The 11,570-nt window shown below is 35.0% G+C and overlaps 1 protein-coding gene across 1 annotated transcript; it reads right to left on the bottom strand.

Annotated features, from left to right (window-relative positions):
* Window positions 1-732: 732 nt before the first annotated feature.
* Window positions 733-4,419, bottom strand: LOC104884857 (protein sym-1). The gene is made up of 3 exons (XM_010669561.4): window positions 3,959-4,419; window positions 2,839-2,930; window positions 733-1,464 (listed from the first exon to the last, which is right to left on the bottom strand). The coding sequence occupies exons 1-3, from the start codon at window positions 4,106-4,108 to the stop codon at window positions 1,056-1,058; spliced, it is 651 nt and encodes a 216-aa protein (XP_010667863.1). The 5' UTR covers window positions 4,109-4,419; the 3' UTR covers window positions 733-1,055.
* Window positions 4,420-11,570: the final 7,151 nt, after the last annotated feature.

The following is an 11,570-nucleotide window of genomic DNA, read 5'->3' as shown; positions in this document are numbered from 1 at the left end:
ATTAGAGTTCCGTTTAGTTGGTTGTAAAACATTTTCACTGTAAAATGATTTTATCGGATAATACAATTCCAAAAATTAAGTTCTCATTGTTTGATTTCATGTAAGAAAGATGATAAAACGAAAGGAAAATGAAAGGGAAAGTAAGGAGATAGTAAGAGGAATGTACAAGAGAGATAAGGAAAAGGAAAGAAAATAGTTTTCCCTTCATTTTTTAAGGGAAAACGATTTTCCATTACTGGAAGAGCAATTTTACTCTTAAAGAAAATGATTTTTCATTCTTTTGCCAACCAAACAATGTAAAATTGAAAACAAAATAAAACAGTTTTTCATGAAAATGTTTTACACCCTACCAAACAGAGCCCAGATAATGTGTATGATTGGAACCTGGTACCTCCAAAATGTGATGAGTGATAGAAGGAAGATTTTCACATCATCGGAAAGAGTCGTTTCATATTTTTTAGGATGCATTCTTTTCACCTTAAAAAATTAATTTCGGACTTGACAAGTTCATATTATCTTTGTTTCTTCCCCTGCATTCCTGGAATGAGTATGATTTAAAACCTCAGGCCCTCATTTCCTACTTTAAAATTGTTTTCCACTATCCACTAATGTACAAAAATTTACCTGATCTAGGAAATTTCACAAATTCACATTTTGGCTTGTCACAGCAATCAGTCTGTATTCGACATTTTCAGTTTATAACAAAGAAAAGCATACCGCTTCACCCAAATGTTTTCGACATCTTTTGCTCTGTTAAAAATTTAATTTAACAATAAGAATTTCATGCCAGCAAGCAAGAAATACATTAATGTCACCTCAACCGAATATGAATCTAAAACACTTTTCATAGAACAAAGAATCGACCATATTTATGTTTCATTTGTATAAAAACCAGTGCAATGGTTGGGTTTGAATGGAAATGACTTCAACATTTCTAATACCAAAAACCCTTTTACGGGCATTGCATGATTTTCAATTGAACTCTTTAATCTATTCTTCAGCGTGTATCTTCAGGATCAGGGACACCTTAAAAACAGTTAAAAGAAACACCTCAATCATCCACCTTTGTCTTTTTGCCCTTCAAGATGAAGAAATTGTTTAAACCAATGCTTCCAAGCCGCGTCTTGTTGTTGTTCAATCCATGACAAGAAACAGCTATCCAATAAGCAGAAGACATTGACGTAAAGAAGTTGATACCGCACAGGTATATATCGAAAGTTAGCAACCTGAAGGATTGGCCATATGCCACCTTCCAGGGCCAAGGCAGGGATGAAGTCCCTCTTCACATCTTCCTTAATTTGAGGAACGCTCTTTCCATTAGAAAAGCCCATGTATGTAAAGAAAACTAGTAAATCCAAAGGCCCAAAGATGATCCCATCAAGTGCAACTTTAGAGCCAACAAACCGAAAGGAATTTTGTTGCATTTTTAGTCGCACTTTCAGGAAACGGTCTAGACCTTCATACCTACAAGACACAGTGACAGAGAGAAACAAAAAAATCACAACTTGTTCTAATTTACGGAATTAAAAAGATGTCTCCTCCAAAAACAACAGATGGCAGAGTCCAGATGAACAAATAGCATTGAACAATAATTGCCAGTATAGAGTGAGGAAAAAATCCCTAGATCCTTCCAAATATAATGCCTCGCTTCTACATGGACTGTAGGGTTAATCTTGTGTTAAATAAGTCACAAAGCATAAGATTAGCTAAACAGGAGGGGAAGGACTATGAGAATCCTACAAGAGCCCTGTTTTGGCAGAATGTAGCTTTCAAGTGACAAAAGCACCTAAGGGGCAAATGTGACAAAAACTTCACAGTCCAAACATGCATTAATCTAAGAAACTACCCCTTTCCGCTCTTTTCCTTTGTGCCTTCTTTCCCTTCTCATTGTAATTACAACAGGGACTAATGAGAAGTGTGAACGCTCCACGCAACATCATTGTCATGTCGCGCACATTTTTCACTTGATCCAACACAAAGCAGACAGGCAGCATGTCAAATGCAGAATGCAAGCTGCCCAAAACCAAGGCTAATTCTTTTATGAACCACGCTAGAGGATCCCATGCACCAATATCGAGTACTACTATGCCTGAAGACTCTAGCCTAAAGGGATGAACCACACAATGAGATAATACATAACACTTACAGTCCCAATGCAGAACAAAATCTAACTGTGATTAACAAGCATCTATCATCTCTATGCTCAGGATTGTATCAGAGCTTATCAAGCACTTAATCTAGAAAAATCAAGTGGAAGGCAAGAGAGCCACTAGAGTCAATTTTGAAACATGAGGTTATTACAATAATGTATCTGTTGCAGCATAATTGAACCAAAACCTCTACAAGCCAATGCAGAGCATTAGCAGTACTTCTGAGTTGTGAGCACATTCCTGCCACCTATCCATAATTTGCAATCACAAGAATCAAATTTTCCTTTGGACGGAACATGGAGTTCACTACAAGTGCGAAGATTGGATCAATTTTTTTTCAGATTCATAGTTAACACTTAACAGTTAACACATTGAAGGTAATGCCCTAAGCTTTTGAGTTTACCCCAGCAATATCAAGATGTAATAAATTGATAGGAGAAAGCTTGTCTATGGTGTGTATTAATATTCCCATAAAAGGGATAGTAAGATATTCAGCATTATAGAGGCTGGTTCTCTCCAATTACAAAAGATGCTTTCCTGAACGCCAGCAACAGTTGTTGATCATTGAACGACATCTCATATACAGAACATTTAAGAGAAAACACATATGCGCTTGTGTTTATGTACTGATAAAAAGGTTCAGAAATGCACTCTCAAAATTGCTGCAAGTGAAGAACAGAAGACTAACCAGAAGTGGCCCGCTGGTCCAATAAACCCAAAGCCAAACAAGCTTGTCGCAGCAACCCTTTTCCAGTTGATCTCCAATTTCTTTTCCTTATCCTATTAAATGCAAAGGGGTCATAATTTTTTTATACCAATATAACAAAAAAAATAGAGAAAAAGAAATGCAGGTTGCAACCTTTACGATTGCAATTTGCAGCGAAGTAAAGGAAATCAACACTATACACCATAGAATTGCAGAGGCAGCTTAAATATTGGTCCCAGCACACAGTCGGCACGGTATCAGTTAATTATGTAACATAAAGCACTGATGAGCTACAAAGTAAGCTAAATGAATATGACATTGATAGGCTCAATGCATAGGCTACTGAAAGCTCAACAACAAAACATACCCTAGCTCAAATTACTTTAGCCAATTAAACTAGTTAACAACATTAAAACAAAAGGCAGCATTTCGTAATCACAGAAAATCTGAGCAAACTAACTACACTGCACTGGCATAATCACCATCACCGGTGACAAAGCTCGTACGAGCACCTGCCTCTGATATCAAATTATCAATAGTGGCCAACTCTTTAAAATTAAGGGCTCATATCATATCAATATAGCAGCAAAAATAAATCGTTATTTCTTAAATCTACAAATAAAAACTGAAAGCAGAAAGGAATATAATGAGGCAATTCCCATAATAACAAATGCATGGAACTAATCAAGCACCCTTGGAGATTGAACAATTGCAATAAGTACATGGTAACCATGCAATTTACAATTCTCATTTCTCCATTATTTCCCATGTGTCAAACATTTATTTTCTTTGTATTAAAGAAAAGTTGAAACCTATTTAGTCATTAAAATAACCCAATACTTAATTCCCAAGGGACTTAAAACCCTATAATCGAAAATTGTCCAATTGTTCAACAAACTAAGAACCCTAAATCAAAAAACAGAACATTGCACTTAAAACTCTTCAAAACACCACCAAATTAAAATCTTCCCCTAACAATCCAAATGTTCTAGAAAAAAAAACACAGAAAATAATTACTACCAAACAACAGCATACAAAAACCACAACAACAACAAAAACCCAGAAAAATGTCAAACAAGGGCAGAAAAAGAAAGATCCTTACAGAAATTTGAAGTGATTTTTTGGCCATTGAAAAAGTTATAGTTTGAGCAGCAATATCTCCAACTCCCCAAAGAACACCAGAACTTATCATTTGAGTCTTAACTGGGTGTACTGATAAACAATTTTGATACCATCGCCACAATCTCAACATTTCACAGATGCCCAAAAAAACAACCAAGAATTATTATTGAAGAATTAGAGAGAGAACAAGGCGATGATTGTGGATGGTTTTAATGTTAGCTTTTCTTCAATTACTTGAACATTGGAAAAATGGGGAAATGAAATGCGCAAATATTGCAGAGTTAGATTGAAAAGTGTGATAATCTGGGCAGATAGTATATGTCATAGAAATTGTTGAAGATATTTCAGGTTTTTGGTTGTTTTCTATTGGGTGGAGGTGTAAATCGTCTTGTAATAGTTTTTGGTGGCGGTGGTTTTAGGGTCATATATTATGTCTATTTATGACAAATAGAAATACAATACATACATCAAAATGATAGCGTGAGTGACTAGGAAGAGGGCATGAACCATGAAGTTATTTTTTGGTAAAACATTACACTACCAGAGCTCCTAATTTTTTTTTGACATCGAGAAAATTTAAATTAATTAAAATTAGAGTACAGTCTAATACTAATACAATCAAACAAACATAAACAAACGGTAACAATGAGCTATATTAGCTCTTACCTACTTTAGAAAGAAAAAACTAACTATTCCATGTCCAGTCCAAAAGTAATGTGTCTTGAGCGATTACGGGTAAGGTTGGATGACATGTCTTATTGGACCTTGTTATGTATCTATGTATAGTTTGGGATTGTATCACATATATAGTTTGGGCTTTTGCTCTCTCTCCTTTTAGGTTGTATATAAACCTTTACTTTGTCAGTAATACACAACAACAACACATTAAAACCTATTATCTCATTCCCCTAAAAAAAAAACCTATTATCTCATCATGGTATCGGAGCCAGGTTAAAAGACCTATTTTTTTTTTTACCTTCACCGTCAGCGTCGAGCACCACCCGTGTGGCCAGCTCGCTTCACTACACCATGACTGAATTTGTCAAGCATGATAAGATCGATCCTACCTCTCCTTTTTACCTTGGCTCAGGGGACCAACCTGGAAATCTCATCACCCATGTCTTACTTTTCGGCGATAATTACGTGGTCTGGGCCCGCGCCATTACTCTTTCTCTCAAAGCCAGACGCAAGTTTGGTTTCCTTGACGCTATTATCTCATCATGTCTTGATGAAAAAAAGACCTGATATGAGAGGGAGCCTTTTGTGATAAGAAACTCTGACGATCTTCTGCGGGAGACTGTCGCACTAGAGCTAGTGGATCCCAATGTCCACTAGACACTAAATCAAGGTCCGTGAAGAGAAACAACCTCCTAGGATTCTACATAATCAACCAACAATGAAGTCACGTCCTTTGGTGACTTCTGATCCTGCTGCGAGGGTATCCAGAGTTTTGTCGCATTGGATTGAAACTCGAAGGAGGTGGAGGTCTTAACTTACTCCAAATCAAATTGAAGGGCATCCCACAAGATGCATTTTTTAGGTGTGATGACACTTTAAGCCTCACAAGAAATCGGGGCGTGTTAGATTGATGAACTACAAGAGGCGAGTTAGAGTACCTAGTTGAGAGCTACACAAAATGTATGCATCTTTGGATATATAAAGTTCATATACAATCAAGTGAAGAGATCGCAATTTTTTGTTAGCTTCGAAGTTGTATATACAAGACAAGATTATGTCATTAACGGATGTTATAACATATTTTTAGTGATACCATACTATGGATTCACGATGTCGATATGATAAGTTTGGAGATGTTCATGCCTCATCAAAGTTTGATTTTGTAAATACATGATGATTAATTAAGGAATGTATATATGGTAGAAAATCACGTCTGTCCATTAAGATATAGTAGTCTACAAGTGACTATTTGCGACAAGAAATGAACCCTAGACTATAAGAGTTAAGTCATTGACGCTATCAAAGAGTTGCTCCTACTTTCTAGAAGTCAGTCATACATATCTTATGAAGGAATCTAGTTGGGATAAGAGATAGGTGAGAAACTAATATTGAAATCATAATTATGGGCATAGTAGTAGAAGAATCTGATGTTTATTTTATCAATGGAACAACTAGCAAATCGAATACGAAGGAATCCTTTTTTGTCATTTCAGAGTTGTTTGCTAGTTGAATTGGAGAGATCTAAATAAACAAATGACAAGCATGCATGTAACTTTGGATTAGATAAACCTAAATGGAGAAGAGAAGTTGAACTATACATATTATGAGGGTGATACACAAACATCAAGCAAACCTGCAACTAGCTCTTAGGGGATAGATGTAAAGAGTACGACTATTTGACTAAATTTGAGTATCTTCATTCAAATACTTCCTTTTTTGTTGTATTATTTTGTTTTTGATACTATTTATCAACCAACTTTATTAATTTATCTCACATTAATATATAAGAAAAAAAAAACAAAGTCAAGTGGGATCTATTTAGATTCAACTTAATTCGAAGATCCCAAATATTAAATTTTATAATATATAATTTATACTAATATGCATGCAATTAGAGATATTATTGACATTCATAATAAAAAAGTGTTTTGACAAACGTGAAAAACGAAATGGTGCAATTTAAAAAAAAAAAACAAAGGAATATTAATGCAACATTTGCTTTTCAATGATCTCCAACTTACATTTGATCTTTATGTTCTAATAGTAAGTCTTATGTGAGAATACCTCACTTTTACCGTATAAGGATCACTCTTTAAGTTAAAAAGTTCACTTTTTAAGTTAAAAGAGTCATTTTAGACAAGAGTTCACTTTTTTTTGATTGAAGAGGTCACTTCAACTATAAATAATCCCTTTAGTTCAAAGAATAAACTTACTCTCGTAAAACCTAGCCTCCCCTCTCCTTTTCTCTCTCTAAAACCCTAGCCTCCCTTACCCCTTCTTCATCAATTAGGGGGCTGTCATGGATGTTTTCATCCATGGTAAGCCCCTTTTCCCTTTATTTTCAGTTTTAGTTATTTTCTTGTTTTGTTCAATAAATTAGTATCTCTTTATGAGATTTTTTCAAACCCTTTTATGGGGTTTTTAGTTTCTGTTTTGGAAATCTCCTTCTCCCCTATGGGAGTTGTGAGTATGGTTCTTTTGTTTTTAGGTACTAGTTGTTGCTCCGCGCGCCTACGCGCACGGCGCCCCAAAATAGTATAATTGTGATATTTGTAATCCGTTAAATGGTGAAATATCTATTTAGCACGTATTCCAAACAGACACTGAGTACACACGTTGTATTAGTTGCATCAGGCAAACCAATGAAGTACGGTGTGCAAACACGATTTATTTACTCGTTAATTTCATTTGAAAAGAGAATACATAATTAAGTTTATTTGATACAATCCAATAGCTAATGTAACAACTTTGATTTAAAAGTTGGTGTTAACTTGTAGGTTTCTCGCGTGCCTTTGAAGTGTTGTTGAAACGGAGCTATAATTTATTCCTGTAGATAGTGGGCTCCCCACTGCAGACCCTATTTCTGGAAATTGATGCAGTTGTTGTGATGTGCATCAAGTACCTTGTTGTCATTAGTTCACAAAAAATGTTGGTAAAGGCCTAGCAAGAGGATGCAAATAGTCGAGAATTAGATCAATGTACATTTAAATCAAGTATGAGTATGTGTGCAAAGTAAGAAAAAGTGTTAAGTGCAAGAGTGCTTACATTAGTCGATAAATTGCTAAATGTTCGGCTGGCATTTTGAAAAGCACTTCATATTGTTCATAGGCAGCAATGATCCAAGAATGTTGTATTTGTAATATTCGAATAAAGTTAAATATATAGTATATTGAATGTCAAGCTATATGCTAAGATACTTGATGCTTTTTCTCTATTAAAAAAGAAGATATTTGATGCTTTCTACTATATTAGATATTTTAGTGATGTATGCGTGCGCGCACGCGTGCGAGTACGTGCGAGTGCATGTGTGATGCATACATTAAACTATCAGAATCCCAAACCTACGTTCCTACCTCTTGATCTTTATCCTTCTTCCTATATGTTTGTTTCTCGATCTTTATCCTTCTTCTGATATGTGTTTTTGCGACTATAGAAGATCTTTGGAAGTGCTCCTCTCTCTTTGTCCTCCCCTCTTTCTTGGTTGTTATGTTTTTGTTTATAGCGTCAAATACAACATTATTCGCCTCTCTTTTCCTTTCCTTCCTTCTCTCTTGTCCTTATTAACAAGATGATTGTAAAGTAATTATTCCAAATGGGTACTTGTTGTTTTGAGTGCATGGGGCAAAGCACAAAAGTAAGGTGTACATCCACAATTAATTGGTGGTTGTTTGAAGTGCAATTTAAAAATTAAATGTAACAATTATAGAGAGTTCTCTAAACTGACACTTATTGCTTCGTTGTATTATTTCACATGTTTCTAAAGTGCTTTTGAATGGACCGTCAACCTACTCTCAAAATATATATAAGCTTCCATTGCATGATCCTATTTCTGACATCAAGGAGAAAAAAAAAGTATCACTCATAAGTTAAGTATATAGTAAGATTTGAGCGAACCTCTTGTTCTTCAACTGTCATTACAGCAATACAGTCTGGTGCAATGTTCTCAGATATTTGAATTTGCAGCCTCAAGGTAATGCTCATCATGAACTGGAGTTGGCTATCAGGAGAGCTCGTAGTACTAAGGATAGCAGTAAACTGTTTGTTATGATGTATACAGAGAGTTTGTATTCCATCTGGTTACAGAGAAATGCGAATTTTTTTAGAGATTCAGATGTGAATCCTAATCAACTTGCTAGAAGTATCATTTTTAGAGTTGCAGTTAGATGTAGTGAGAAGCAAAAACAAATGTTAGTGTTGTAAACAGCTACTGTGGCTTGTATGGTGGGCATTAAGAGTAGTCTGTTACTCTAATGTTGTTGGTTGTACCCAATTTTTTTGGTTTTCAATAACAATTTTGAATTGCCAAAAAAAAAAAAAAAAAGATTTGAGCGAACCTATATAGTAACTATAGACTAGAAATAGAACGTGTTTACATAGTACGACTTCATCGCACCTGAGATGCAGCATGTCCATAAGACTCGTATCAAATAGCGTTTATGTCGTCGGTGGAAATAAAAACAGGAAGTATTACTCTAATCACAAAGCGTTCATGTTTAGCAAGAATTTAGATAATTGAAAAATATAGTAAGTTCAATACTTAATTTTAAAATTTGTTAGGTGCATTTTGTCACTGCATAGTGTAATTGCGGTACTCATAATTTGTCAGATGCATTTTAGATTTCAATACTCTACGCGTACAACACCCCAAAATAGTGTAATTTCGGTATTCATAATTTATTAGGTGTAATTAGTACGATAACATTTTTTACAATTGGTTTCAAATAGGTGGTAAGCACGTAATGTGTTTGAATTGCATTAGCAAACCACGAAGAGTATGTGCTTGTACTAAAACTGGTTACTTGTCCATATAACGTTGAAAAAAATGCATGGTATTGGTTGTTTAAAGAACAATTTGAACGTAATATCTAGCAATTTCCAATAATAATAAAATGTTGAACTGGTTAACATGGAGGCTTCCATCATGTCTTTGAAGCATTTGTCAATGGAGCTTTGGCTTATTAACGTAAGATGTTTATAATTTCCCATCGTAGACCCTATTTCTAGTATATGATGTATTTGGCGTGACTTGGATTAAAAAAATCATCATTTCAGTGAATGAAAGATGCTGGTAAATTCTTTGTGTAGAGAGTGCAAATCCACAAGGACTTAGAGACTTGAAATTTGAAGACATTCCACTTTATAATTCACATAGTCATGATTGAGAGAAGTAGGAAAAAGTAATTCACATAAGACCCAAACAAAGAACAAAGATAATTTGAAATTTAAAGACATTCCTACTTTTAAAATAAGTTGAATTCACCTAGACTATTCAGGTTCATTGTGAAAACTTAAGCAAATGTTGTTTTCTAACAAAGAAAGCATTGTACTCAACATGTACTTTAAAGGAAAAATAGTCTATTTGAAGCTTAAGATTACCAAAAACAATATTAAAAGAGCAAAACCTTTCACGTGTAACTACATCGATGATATTTTCAAAATCTACAAAGGAAAAAAATTAGACGTGTCCAACTCTACATTAAGATTACCAAAAACACTCAACATTGTATTGCTCCTCAAATCCTCTCCATTCTTCGCCCTCCTTCAAATGAATACTTCAATAAAAAAAAAATCATCTAATCTGTGGTGATGAGAGGATCCTTGACAATGATGATCTCAACCTTATCCTTCAAAAGGATTCCTCTTGCGATCATATGACTGGTTCTCCCAAATCCTGTGTAATTTCAAAAAATCAAGATTGTTTGAGATGAAAGCATCAACACAAAATATGTTTGAGTTCGAATTAGAGATTTTCAAGAAGAAAGAATCAACATTAGCTAGAATCCCTAGCCTTCTAAGCTTATGATGCAGGTATAACAGCAAAACAACTTTAAATCTAGCAACAGTAGATTAACTTGATCCCATTTGAATCACAATCACCTTTAGAAGATATACAAACGAAATAGAACACCTCAAATATTTGTGTCCTTTTTTTTTTAACATGGACTCATTACTTAATTAACCAATCTAAAATTAATCAAGGTCTAACTCTTAACCAACCTAATGCAGAATAATTGAAGAATTGTTCTAAATATCTAACTATTGATATTGGCTTACGTCCCAAGAATCATTTTATTAATCTAATACTCCCTAGTAGCATATCTTTTGCTAGTGAAGATGGACAAATAACATGATAGTTTATATAGGTACTGAAGACAACCAAATAGAGAAAGAAATATAATTGGGATAAGCATGACACTGAACAACAAAAGCTTAGAATCAAATGAGATTTTTCATTTGTTCTTCAATGACATGTTACAAACATTGAAGAAATAAGCTCTTCATTTTCTATCAATGCTTCAATGACAGGTTACAAAGATGAAAGATTATTCAAAACATGGAAGAGGAGTTTGGTGAAGGATTTTGGTGAATTTTCGTGAATTTTGGTATAAGAATTTGATAAGAAATGGAAGAGGTGGTAGCGGGGAGGTTGTGGTGTTGGTTCTGATGGTGGTTTTAACATAGTGGTGGCGTGGTGGTGGTGGCGGCAAGGTGATTGTGACGGGTCTTTTCCAATTTAATAATTATTGTAGTTTTTCTAATAAGTTGTGTTTAGTTATTAGGGTTAATTGGCTAGAACAGCACAACCTTGGGCTCAAGTGCAAGGAACAGCACAACCTTAAGCGGGTGCAAAGCATAGCACCAACTTAAACACGTGGTGCAGAAAATAGCATAAAGGCACCGGAGCACGGAGATTCCACCGGAGCTAGGGAATCTCCATTATTTTAAGGGTTAATTGGCAAGGAACAGCACAACCTTTGGCTCAAGTGCAAGGAACAACACAACCCTTATTTTAATAAACACACCATTTGCTTAACCTCCACTACACTAAATCTACCTTAAACCACACTACATCACCGCCACCCTTTCCCTAGCCCACAAACTACAACACTACCACCTCCCTCAACATTATCATC

This window comes from Beta vulgaris, chromosome 2 (genome assembly GCF_026745355.1).
Source record: "Beta vulgaris subsp. vulgaris cultivar EL10 chromosome 2, EL10.2, whole genome shotgun sequence".
Taxonomy (NCBI): Eukaryota; Viridiplantae; Streptophyta; class Magnoliopsida; order Caryophyllales; family Amaranthaceae; genus Beta; species Beta vulgaris.
Note: the sequence above shows the minus strand (reverse complement) of the source record. Positions and strands in the feature narration are given on the sequence as shown.

Excerpts from the sequence above, each read along its gene's own strand:
- LOC104884857 (XM_010669561.4), bottom strand. The coding sequence starts at position 4,108 with ATGTTGAGATTGTGGCGATGGTATCAAAATTGTTTATCAGTACACCCA. Across the intron at positions 2,931-3,958 it reads AAAAATCACTTCAAATTTCT|GATAAGGAAAAGAAATTGGA; the intron begins GTAAGGATCTTT and ends TGCATTTAATAG. Across the intron at positions 1,465-2,838 it reads GGACCAGCGGGCCACTTCTG|GTATGAAGGTCTAGACCGTT; the intron begins GTTAGTCTTCTG and ends TGTGTCTTGTAG.